The 12776-nt window shown below is 42.0% G+C and overlaps 1 protein-coding gene across 2 annotated transcripts in view; it reads left to right on the top strand.

Annotated features, from left to right (window-relative positions):
- The window catches only part of LOC115026714 (multidrug resistance-associated protein 4-like), a 35456-nt gene that overhangs the window by 3741 nt on the left and 18939 nt on the right, over positions 1-12776 (top strand). The window contains exons 5-20 of one of the 2 annotated variants that reach the window (XM_029459644.1): positions 7-96; positions 210-373; positions 480-605; positions 769-1018; positions 1113-1220; positions 1435-1524; positions 2293-2484; positions 2600-2694; positions 2824-2862; positions 2958-3054; positions 3453-3683; positions 3900-4031; positions 4210-4247; positions 4528-4622; positions 5050-5196; positions 10875-10954. In XM_029459644.1, coding sequence (XP_029315504.1) covers positions 7-96; positions 210-373; positions 480-605; positions 769-1018; positions 1113-1220; positions 1435-1524; positions 2293-2484; positions 2600-2694; positions 2824-2862; positions 2958-3054; positions 3453-3683; positions 3900-4031; positions 4210-4247; positions 4528-4622; positions 5050-5196; positions 10875-10954 — 1974 coding nt within the window. Of the gene's footprint in view, positions 1-6; positions 97-209; positions 374-479; positions 606-768; positions 1019-1112; positions 1221-1434; positions 1525-2292; positions 2485-2599; positions 2695-2775; positions 2863-2957; positions 3055-3452; positions 3684-3899; positions 4032-4209; positions 4248-4527; positions 4623-5049; positions 5197-10874; positions 10955-12776 lie in introns of both variants that reach the window. The other variant, XM_029459642.1, reaches the window with a different exon arrangement.

The following is a 12776-nucleotide window of genomic DNA, read 5'->3' as shown; positions in this document are numbered from 1 at the left end:
GCAAAGGCTCTTTGTCTTAACAGCAAAGCATTTACCAAAACTACCACAGGACAAATTGTGAACCTCTTATCCAATGATGTCAACAAATTTGATGAGGTAATTATCAGAAATCCTCTTATATCTTTAAATTCAGTTTCTCTATGTGACTTACTTATTCATTAATACAAACCACACGTCAGTAATTCTTTCCTCTCCATCTTTTCTTAAAGGTGACCTTATATTTGCACTTCCTGTGGATTGGTCCTCTACAAGCAGCAACTGTGATATTATTGTTGATGTATGCGATCGGCCCATCATGTCTCGCGGGAATGGCTGTCTTCTTCATCTTGATGCCAATACAGACTATGTTTGGACACTTGTTCTCTAGTCTCAGGTTAGTGGTCATTTGCCAGATTGATCAAATATAGAAAACTATTTTCTCTACTTATGTTCGTATGTTGCACTGGTGCCATTGCTGCAATCTATGTGTGTTGTTTTAGGGCTGAAACAGCAGTCTTAACAGATGACCGGATACGGACAATGAATGAAGTCATCTCTGGGATACGTGTCATAAAAATGTATGGTTGGGAGAAGCCCTTTGCTGCATTGGTGGATGAGGTCAGAAGGTACAGCAAAAAACAAAATGATTTTAAATATATTAACAACTTTTGTAATGTCCTCTATATTAACAAGCATATACAAAACAAATGATCTTGTTTGCTGCCAAACATATCAATGATAATGTTTGTTAAACAGTGTATACTGATAACATTTCTTCATATTGTACAGAATGGAAATTTCCAAGATCATGAAAAGCTCCTACCTGCGTGGCCTGAACATGGCATCGTTCTTTGTGGCCAACAAGATCATCGTCTTCATCACCGTCTGCGTCTACGTACTGACAGGAAACCAGTTGTCTGCTAGCAGAGTGTTCATGGCTGTTTCCCTCTACGGGGCGGTCAGACTAACCATCACGCTCTTCTTTCCCTTTGCCATAGAGAAGGTCTCTGAGTCTCTCGTCAGTATTAAAAGGATTCAAGTAAATACACCACAGACAGAGACTATAGTATACCCAGTGCGTGTTGATTACTGTCTATGGAAACTAAAACTCTGAATGTTATTCTTCTTTTAAGAATTTTCTTCTGCTGGATGAAGTTGCTCCACAGCATCTGGGGCTTCCTGTTGCAGATAAGAAGGACTGTATGGTGAAGATTCAGGATTTAATATGCTACTGGGATAGGGTGAGAATTATTGTGGGCAGAGTGTCTCCTTCCTATCTGTATGTGCAACAATCCTTACACCCCTCCAGGAAGGACAGAGGACGTTGCTATACAGATTGTGAAGCCTCTGCGACAAACTTGTGATTTTGAGCTATAAGTAGGCTAAACTCAACATTAACAGACTTACTGAATAGCTACTACATGACAGTTTCTGTTCATTTACTTTTTCTTACAGACGCTAGAGGCTCCAACTTTACAGAATGTGTCTTTGACAGTGAAGCCAGGGCAGCTCTTGGCAGTAATTGGACCTGTTGGGGCTGGAAAGGTCAGGTCAGTTTTGCAGTCTCAGGTTTATAGTGATTGACACACATGAGACATGTTAAGTAACTCAAAATGATTGTATTAGTAATAAAGTGTTGAATCAGTGCTGAGGTTTTACCTTTTTACCAGTAGGCCTACTTGAATGCCATAAACAATGGAGATATTAAATGTTTGAATGTGTCGGAAATACCAATATATCTTATTTTGACCATAAATAAATCCTGTTGTTTTATTTTAGTGTTGCAGCTCTTATTAAAGCCAACTAGCAACTAGCTGCTATAACGGCTAGCTTGTATGCAGGCAGCAGAATGCATTCTTTTGGTTAACTAAAATCAATGAATTGTCTTTTTGGAAACATACTTCACTTTATTACCAAGAATTAGATGAGAATATCGTTGTTGCTCTCGAGTTTGTGTGGCAAGTGTGGAGCTAGTGGCAGAAGACGGTTGGCTTAGTTAGTTCAGCATAAAGACTGGAAGCAGGGGAAACAGCTGGTCTGGCTCTCTCTAAAGTAAACCTATGTTGTACATTCTTTGTTTCCAACACAAACAGAAACAACACTGTGCGTTTTTACTTTATCTCTCGTAAACAGCAATCTTTATGCTAGGCTAAGCTAAGCTAAGCTAAGCTAATTGCTTCCTGGCTCTATGCTCCGCACTAAGTTCCTGCGGTATCTTTTCATCTAACTCTAAGAAAGTGATACTAAGCTTATTTCCCAAAATATCAAATGTGTTAAATCTTAGTTTTTTTGTGATGTGTTTGTGCGTGTCAGTCCTCACTCCTCAGTGCCATCCTTGGAGAACTAAGTCAGGAAAGTGGTTTGATCAAGGTCAAAGGAGAGTTGACATACACTTGTCAGCAGCCGTGGATTTTACCTGGTACGATTCGAAGCAACATCCTTTTTGGCAAAGATCTCAACCCGCAGAAGTACGACAGAGTGCTGAGAGCCTGTGCCCTCAAGAGAGTGAGAATCACTGTTGATTCATGTTACGTAATATAAGTATTAGAAAAGTTTAGCATGTACTGAGTTCCGTGTAAATGTGAATGACCGGTAAGGGTTGCATTTGCACCCTGTTCAGGACATGGATGTGTTGCCAGGTGGTGACTTGACGATGGTCGGGGACAGGGGGGCCAACCTCAGTGGAGGACAGAAGGCAAGGGTCAGCTTAGCAAGGTGTGCTATAATTTAGCAGCAATTAACATTTTTATTTAATGATGGTGACAAATATAACCTCCATATGTGTGCATTTTTTAGAGCAGTGTATCAGGATGCAGATATTTACTTGCTGGATGACCCTCTCAGTGCCGTGGATGCTGAGGTGGGAAGGCACCTCTTTGAAGAGTAAGTCTTGTTACTAACATCTCCCCATTGTTTTTTATGAAGCTCTCTAGTGGAAAGTCAGTTAATCAGGAGATGAAAATATGTGTTTTCTTCAGGTGCATTTGTGGACTTTTGAGGAATAAGCCTCGTATCCTGGTTACTCATCAACTGCAGTATCTGAAGGCTGTGGATCAAATTGTTGTCTTAAAGCAGGTGTGTGTGTGTGTGTGTGTCTGTGTGTCTGTGTGTCTGTGTCTGTGTGTGTCTATGTGTGTGGAAGAGTTTTAGTGTTATAATAATAACTGATGATTAATAATAATTATAATGGTCAACACTAATGTATTACTTTTATTTGAATATCTTTCATATACTGTATGCAAAATATTCAAGAAAAATCTGTGAAAAACCTTAATGACAATGTTATTCTATCACTTAGAGACACACAGGAATATACAGTATGTGTCAGGGAGGATTTGGCATTATGTAAGAGTTTAGAAGTAACATGTATAGGGATTAAAACTTATATTGACAGGGGCTCATCTTCTTCTACTTTAATATCATGTCACTTCCAGATGTTATGTGTGTGAGTAACTGAATCTCTTTTCTGTCAGGGTCAGATGGTGACCCGGGGGACCTACAGTGAGTTGCAGGGCTCTGGACTAGACTTCACCTCCCTGCTTGAGGAGGAGGAGGGCCAAGAGGAGGAGAGGCAGAGCGGGACCCCCATCCCCGGGACTCTCTCCCGCTTCCCCCATACACTCTCTGACAACTCAATGTCCTCCCTGTCCTCCCTGTCCTCCTCTCGGCACACTTTGATGAAGGGACCAGAACCACTTGGCGAGGTAGGTATATTTGAAACATTACAATACTAAAATTATAATTGGCAAAAGGCAGTTTTCATCAAACTTTAAGCACACGCGTGTAACAACCTCATTGTGGGAAAAGGCTTGTTGTGCATTCTACCAGCCACTAGAGGGCAGAAGGTATTCATCTTTTCCCTGCTGCTCATTAGAGCCTGATCTAAAGTGCTGCTCATTGACACTAGTGTCTATCTGAAGGTAGTGCAACCAACAGAGGAGGAAAGCCGCTCAGAAGGAAACGTCGGCCTGCGTATGTATGTGAAGTATTTCAGGGCAGGCGCTAACTTCCTGGTCCTCTTCACCCTCATTTTACTCAATACCCTAGCACATGTGAGTCAAATCTTTCTATTATTTGGTATGTGGTTTCTAGCAATTTTAGAAAAATACAACTCTTAATCTATCTCAAGTAAATTTTGTCAAAATTAAATGATGTTATAAATTGTCTTGATAAATACTAATTTGTGACATTGTTTTGATTCTATATATTTTTTTGTGTGTGTTTATTTAGATTACATTTGTTCTACAGGACTGGTGGCTTGCTTGCTGGTGAGATTTTATTTATTTTACACCCTGTTAAAAAACATAAATGCTTCCAAAACATTGAGAATAGAAGGTTTTGCAAGTCAAACCGACTATTTTCTGAGACTGGAAAAGGTTGATTATTTAATAGAAACTGTTTCTCTTGGCATTATCTGTCATTTGTTGACACTGACCTTGTGCTTCAGGAGGAATATGTTCTGCTTAGTGCCTTTGTGTTGCAGCGTTCTTTCTCCGTTGTGTTTATTTGTCCTTGTGGATTTTTGGTTCTTTTGTGGCTGACTTGCAGGGCCTCTGAACAGAAGCACATCAATGTGACAGAGCCCCTCAATGGCAGCTTCCCTCGGCAGCTGGACCTTGACCTGTACCTAGGTGTTTACGCAGGTGAAGCTCACTGAATGCACATTGCTTTTTGTGTACTGTTGAGGCTCTAAATACGGCAGCCATTCAATGAACAGATCCACAGTTCTTTGGCTGTGGCCCAAGGCCTTCAAGGCCCAGTGTACGTGTACGTGTACATGGGCCTCAGCTGTACAGGGAGATAGCAGTACCTTTCTTGTTCTCTGCTGTTGGATTGTCTCCCTGTGACTCCTGGCCTCTTCACTCTTTCAGGCTTTGTATTCACAGGGTAGATCAGCATTCAAGACAAAAAGATAAATATCATTGAAAGCAAAACTGAAGTAGAATATATGATTTTTCAACGTCATTCAGCATGTTAAATAATGGAATCTTAAATGCATAGCTGACCTTGGAACAGGTACAAGGACAACATTGTTGTGTGCTGATGGATTTTGTTCTGTGCTTTTGTCAGGGTTAACAGCCACTTCAGTGGTGTTCGGCTTCCTTCGCAGCTTGGTCTTCTTTAATGTCCTGGTGAGCTCGGCCCAAACCCTACACAACAGCATGTTCAACGCCATCCTGCGGACCTCGGTACACTTTTTCGATATCAATCCAATTGGTAAGTGGCTCACCTCAATAACTTCTCATTTGATTGACTGATAAGGGTTGTGCAGGAATGATGAGAGGATTATGAGATGTTAGCATCATGTGGGGCCTGATGGAGAAGTTATTGTTCTAACATCTCACCACTAGAGAGCAGACTGTTACTTACTTTGTCTGTTTGTGTTCCATCTACTTTACAAACATCTATATGCTTGGCCTTAAACTCAATAGTTTGTTATTGCTTTCAAGTTCTCTAAAATATGGTAACTTGCGTTTGCAAATGTTACAATTTTCAAATAAAAATGTAAATATTTGTTTTCTTTTCAAATATTTAAAAGTATCATCGCATTATTAAATTGTTTATGTAATGTCTCTATAAATAGAACTCATAACGCATACATGTTAATCAGAATATCTAATATGATCTATTATTAATATAAAGGCGGGACATTTAGTCACACGTGCTTAAAGATGGTTTTCTGTTTGTGGGATTTATGGGGTTTATTATCTAAGTGTGAATAAACTGGCATCACAAAAGTCGCTGCTGAGAAGTAAAGCCTTTATAACCGGGAAGCAAATTCAGTCAAAACATCTTTGTGATGTGACTTAATATATAGCCATAATGTATTTAAAAATGAGAAAAGAGAGTGCTATCTTTTTTTTTTTATTGTGAGCTCGAACAAAAAGCAAACAATCATATTGAATAAATACTGTTTGCACTAGATCTTGCACAGTGTTGTGTTTGGACTATAGAGCTGTGTAAATAAAGACGTATTTGTCTTGTGCGCTGTATCAGAAATCTTCGATTATTTCATTAGCTTTGTAGGCTGTAGCTGCCGGGTCAATGGAGTGGCCAGATGGACAAGATTTTAAAAGTGTGCAAACACTCCAAATACATCTGACTTTACTCAGGGAGGGCTGCTGGGCTTTTTTCTCCAGGCGTGTTTTGCGCCTCCTTTAAAAAAAAAAAAATATATATATATATATATATATAATAGATAAACCAGGAAAACAGTTATCTTAGCTCTATGATTTTGTGGTTTTAATTTATGAATTTTAATTAGAAGTAATGTCACTTCAATCTGTCATTCATATCCAAAGTCAACTGTCAAGTGGCCCACTTTGATAACTTTAATTTTTCTGAAGCATTGTTCACCTGTCAGCAGATAATTACTCAGCCTAATCTCTTCATAGTGACATGCATGTACAACACAATCAGCTCGGCTGGGAATTCTCAACAAGAAGGGAACTTGTATCTGTATAATGAGTCATAATAAACTGCTAACACAAGTCTAAATATGATTTGAGGGTGTTCAGGAGCTTGCGGTTTCTTCTGGCATTAGAGGTGGGTGCAGCGACAAAGCTTTCCTTTGCATAGCTGTGTTTGGAGCAAACACCACAGGTCTTAATCTTTGGCTTTTGTTTTTACTCCTGCCGTTGTGTTACATATTGGACTACCTGACAGCTTATCTGGGTGTGCCTTGCTTGGTAATCTTCGCACGGGAGGAGAACAAACACTTTGAATAATGTAATAATCTGTTTAATAGCGCAGCAAAGGAGAGGCTTAACAGACACTGCTATCTGATTGCTGTTGTGTGGCTATCAGTAACCATTGTATGACCAGTCCAGTCATTACAGCTTGGCCTCCAGGCTGGCAAACAACACTGTGTGTCTGACTGGATTTGTAGACAACTGTCCCAGAAAGTGAGAGTCTTTTGTTCTTTGTCCAGGCAACAGTAGATTAAGCATGACCATGATTTTTTTAATTTTTTTTAAACTATGTCAAAGTTTCACTGATTTACGTGGCTTTTTCTTCTCCTGCTCTGTATTTTTTTTTTTTATTCCTTCACTTGAGTGAAACCAAAAGACCCGGACAAACACAGCTGTTGTCAGTTCTGCCGGTTTTCTCTCACTCTTTATTCCTTTCTAAACATGTTGCTTCTGTCAAAAAACATTTTATTCTTTCTTTATACAAGAACTGCCACTTCCATCACAACTGCCTCCACATCAACTACTCTCGCAATAAGTGTGAGTAATTTGTAACTGCGTGCCCATGTGTTGTTAAGGATTTGACAACTGTTTATATGTGTAAGTGATAGGTGCGCTGCTGCTGAACAGGCCCAGTGTTTGATAGCTGTCCACGGAGTAAAAGGTTACCATTTCAAGCATCACTGCACAAAGGTCTTATTTGTTATTCTGTGAATGTGGTTTATAACAATAGAGTACAGCAGTGGTGAATTATGATTGACGGAGAGGCATTGTAGCTCTTCTGTATCAGCCCCTGAATGCCTCTGTGCCATTTGAATCATGTGTCTGTGTTATCTTTTGTGCTGTGTGGAAATAGTTGATTTCCAAGTTGGGGCTTTTTGTGATTAAAACCTTTCTATTTTGCAACAATACTATTTGATAAGAAGATATCTAGATGATGTTGATAACACCACAGACTGTTTTTTCCTCTACTATATTAATTTATATAACTTAATATATTCATGTTGCTCAATTTCAGTAATATATATAGTCTTATTACAGCTGTTCATCCAAATGTGATCCAGTTAGAGCAGCACAGACAGCGGTGGATGTGTTGAGCTGATGTTGATCCCTGTAATTTAGTGTCATTGAGTGGGCTAATCCCCTCAGAGACTGCAGGCCAGGGCTTCAGCTCATCAGCAGAGTCAAGGAGTGGAGTTTCATTCAACACACACACACACACACACACACACACACACACACACACACACACACACACACACACACACACACACGCGCGTACACCTCTACCGTCCCACTTTCAAATCGACATAGTGGGCCATCTCAGTGCTAGGTGTCACTCAGTTGCTGTTGATGCAGGGAACATTAGATCTTCTGTAGTCAGTGATGTGAGATTCTAATTGTGTCTACAGAGGCAATGTTTTTAATGTCTGTATTTCAGGTCTGGGATGCAAGAGTGTTAAGAGCGAAGTCGAGGAAGTACTGCAGAGAGGATGATGATATCGAGGTGTGTAAATTGAATGTGGAGATGGAGCCGTGTGTGTGTGTGCAGTATGGCTGATAGGGCTCCCCCTCGCTCGGCACTTCCACTATTTAATTGCATGAAAGGGAAGCAGAGGAGATTGCAGGAGCCTGGCGGTGTGAGCGAAGAGAATGGATTTAGAATGTATTAGTATTGGCAGCAAGGCGCCGGCGGTGGGAGGCTGCCCCAGGCCCCGAGGCCCTTCATGGAAGTGCAGGTGAGCTGTGCCACCTCCAGCCTTGGCAGCCCCCTCCCCAGTATTCCTTCATTATCGCACTTGCCTTACTGAAAAGCCCCTCCAACTGCACTGGGCCCACACATGGAGCAGTTCTGAGTTGTCCCCTTATCTTGATGTTTACAGGGAACAGCGATTTGCCACACGCCCTGCTCTAGCCGGACCCCACTGTTCCACTTCTTTAAGTGTGATTGGGGGCCCTGCTTACCTAATATCTCCACCTAAGGGGCACCTTAGTTGGGAGGGCTTGATATTTCCTGAGCCTTAAAAAGTGGTGCAAATCACCCCTGGAGTCTTAAACCATGAGAAATTGTTTGATACTAATGCTGCTGATATCCTGAAACGTCTATACCCCTCTCTACACAATAGGTGATATTGTTGACAACCACCCATAGTGATTGAAGCCATTGTCCCACACCGATCTTACCTCATAGGCATTTCCATGCAGTGAATGTCTTTGTGTAACTGCATCACTGTAATGTATCCCCTCTATAGTCTGCGCTGGATGGAGAAAGGCCTTTACTTCATCCCCTCTGAAACTCTCTGTTAACTGAGCCGCTTGTCAAACAGCTGATAGCTGACTGATGTTCTCTGCTCTAACACCCTCTAACCATGGGATGATGTAACCCAGAGAAACCTATCCTTTTCTTATTGGCATTGTTTGTCAGATATGCATGAATTTAGGTCATCTATGGCTTAGACAGTAAAATTACATAAAATATTATTGGATCTTCCACAAACACAGTTTGACAAGTACTCCCCCCATTCCAAGACTAAAGCAGCGATATTCTACACTCGTATAGTAGCAGCTCTACCCCCTTGCATGAACCCTCCCCTCGGGATGTCTGTATGCTAAAGGGGCACTCACACTGTGAATAAGATTAGTCTGCCTCCAAGTGTACAACATGCTTACGCCACTTGACTTTGAATCAGTACTGATTTGGAGCATTGCTGGATTGTTGCGGGGAATAATGCTCTGGCTGGGTTTATGCAATGGCTGTTATGGGGAGCCTGGCCTCGTCTGCATGCATGTTTTAGGCGGGAGCGGCATTTTGGATAAAGCTGTAAGCTGCTTACGGCCGTGGAGAGAGGTGATTACAGGGCCCACCTCCGTAGGACTGACTGGAAGGCTGGGAGGCAAGTTTTAGGTCAGTGGTGCCATGGCTCCACTCCACCACGCCTCCAGTGTGCCATACTGCCACATTCTGCCAATGTGCCGCTTAGCAATTTCCTCTCTCGGTCCCTGACAAGTCCCATCCTGCCTATTCTATGAGTCTAGATAAACTCATCTGCATGCTTGCAGGGTTAGTTTAACTTTATCATGATTTGTACCCTAAATATGTGAATGCTGCTTTATTTGCATTCTCCTCAGACAGATATTGTTGTTTGCTTAGTGATGTGTCATCGTGACAGACAATGGGTTGCTTAAGTACAGTATTAAACATTGTGACACCATTTTGAAGGCGCTGTGACAGAGCATATACACGACACTACACACAAGATATCTACAGCTTGTTTGTGTCTTTTTCATAGAGCCCAGTTCCTGTAGTGGTATCGCTAGCACTGCTCTGGTACTTCTTGTCTGCCTCTGAGAGTCGGAGGACTTCCTTCAGGGACAGAGATAGAGAAAGCCTTTCTGTCTTGCCTGCCTTTAGGTAGTGCAGTGTGAGGATTTGCTATCACTGACCCTGCAGTAAACATTGCGGGAAAGCAACTGGAGTGTAATCTTATGTGCTGTGGGACAGGAATAGGGGAGCAAGGTTACTAAAAGAGTCACAATAAAGGGCTGCCACAGCACCTACAGAGCACCAGACAAAAATAATGAACACCTGAGCAGATTGGAGGCAACTCAATTAACGTCACTGACACTGCCAGTCAGAACATAAAGGCAGGTACGCAGCTTCTGTTGCCCTTTTGTTTCCAAACAAAAGGTTCCCTCGTGTATTCAGCCAAGAGTAGGGCAGTCTTTATGAAATGCTAGACAAATAATGATTCATTGTTTAATCTAGATAGGTTGTTTTTCATCTGATATCACACTCTGTGTATAAGCTCTTTTCTATTAAACTGGAGGGGACATTGGTAACAGTTGCTCAATATTGCAGTGAGCCTAGAAGGACATTGAAACTGACTAGATATTGTTTTTCATGGGTGCAGAGTACAAGAGAAACAATTTTAGTATTTTACCTAGATTTGTTCCACAAAAGTAGGATTTCTTTTTAAAATGACATCTGCAAATGACATTGCATAATAAATACTCCAAAGTGTGCTCTCACACTGTACAATTAGAAACGATATCGCCTCATTTTACTACATGACTTCTGATCGTACGAATGATGCACATCTCTATAAACATTAAAACGAAATTCTGCCGTCAATCGTGTGATTCTATCCTACATAGATGTACTCATATGTTATATAATCTGTGCTTTTGTGTTGTGTTGTTTCCCAGGAAGAATCCTCAACAGGTTTTCGAAGGACATCGGTTACCTGGACTCTCTGCTTCCATGGACGTTTGTGGACTTTATCCAGGTGAGTCTCACCTCGGCAGGTTTGGTCGCTGGCGCTGCAGCATGGGAAGGCCATTTCATGCCTGGCTAAACCTGCTTTGTGGTCCGGGTCCCCTAATCTGGAAACAATTACTGTAGGATTACCCGCCAGCGCGGCCCAGCGCCTGCACAGATTTAATAAAAGTGTGCACATAGGCTGAGGGCGTGGCTCCCTCAGTGTGACACAACAGAAGCGGCATCTTCAGAGAATGTGTTTGGAGACTAAGCAAGTGATTGGGAGAGAAAAAGGTACCAAAGAGGAAAATAAAGGCCACAGGATGATGGGGATGATGTGGAGGAAAACAGTGGGTAGGCGAGGAGGGGGGTGACAAGGATGATGTGTTGAGTGGCAAAGAGAAGAAGTGTGAGCAGCAGGCGTACGATGTGTTTGCAGGAGTGAAGCTGGAAGGTCAGTTGGAACAGATCCAGAGCGGGACTTGCCCCTTTCAGCGCAATTCACCTAATGCTCTACAGTCTTCTAGGCCTGGTAGCCAAGGGCCACCCTGGTGCATAACCAGGTTAGGTTACCAAATGCCACCCTGCCACCGTGACAGCCATCTCCCACGAAAGCCTGCGGAGATGAGCCAGCTCATGCACCTAGCACCACAAAGAAGGGAATGTTCGCTGCACAATTCGAGGTAGAGGAGCAGGCGTGGCTCTTTGGTTAGGGCCAAAGAATAGAACAAAGGCGCGCTGAAAACGAATCCCCCTTCCACAATGCCTGAGTGATGTTTGTGGCAGATACCCATCTCACAGTAGACAAAAGCCATCTTAAATGCTGAAAGCACAAAAGATCATATGCACAAAAGCTTTTTGTCTTCTATAGTTTCCCTCATTTTGATAATAAGGTGAATAATGGCTGGAGTAAAATAATAAGTTTCTAGAAGGCGCATAGTTCCAACTGAAAACAGTGAAAGTAGATTAGGTCATGACTAAAAACTGACTTGTATCGCACATATGTACTCACTGTACTTCAGGTATGACTTGTCCATTCCACCATGTTAGTTATTACCTGCGTTATCTTGGAATACACGACACAATACTATTCCAAATGTGTCTGTATTGTGGTGAGAAATAGCTTTCAGAATCTGAAGAGCAAACTGTCAAAATAAGACTGGATGTGCTCATTGTTTCTGCCTTTCTTCTGCTGCAGCAGAAAGTGGGAAGTGATTGTGATTGTGGACAAAGGTGGCATCCTTTGAACAGAACACTTTTGTTTGTGCTGCTTTCTGCTCTTGTTTGCAGGTGTCTTTCATGGAGCAGTCTTTAATGCTTTCAGGAAGGACGATTTTCACTCTTTTTATCAAAGTATTAGCCGCACAGAAAAGCTGCTGATCCTGACTATTGTTGCTCATTCGCGGAGGGACATTTCCCTATAGTTATTGTTTAAATGGTTGTCAGGGGGGGAATAAAGTGAAACTTCATAAACAATGCCCTAACTGGTTTATCTCTCTCTATGGGGAGAGGCCGCTTCTGTGCGGGGATTTGCACCAGAGCATCCACCTTTATGGTGGAGTAAGCACTTCACAGCCCCTCAGCACTGCCCCCATACCCGCCTAACAAGGGGATTCCCTCAAGCTAGGGGAACCTGGTTACACCCTAGAGCCCTATTTTTTTCACAGGTCTCATTTAGTAGTAATTTGGTGTATTGGGGAAAAGGCTTTTTCTCTTCTCTCTTTATGGTCAGGGGACAAAGACAGAAATGTCAATTAAAAACACCTCAGCCTTCGGGGACTGTCTGCTTTTGTGTAGACTTGACCTTTAAATCCTGGGTTGCCTCTATTTTCACAGAGGGGGCAGAGGAG

This window comes from Cottoperca gobio, chromosome 21 (genome assembly GCF_900634415.1).
Source record: "Cottoperca gobio chromosome 21, fCotGob3.1, whole genome shotgun sequence".
Taxonomy (NCBI): Eukaryota; Metazoa; Chordata; class Actinopteri; order Perciformes; family Bovichtidae; genus Cottoperca; species Cottoperca gobio.
Note: the sequence above shows the minus strand (reverse complement) of the source record. Positions and strands in the feature narration are given on the sequence as shown.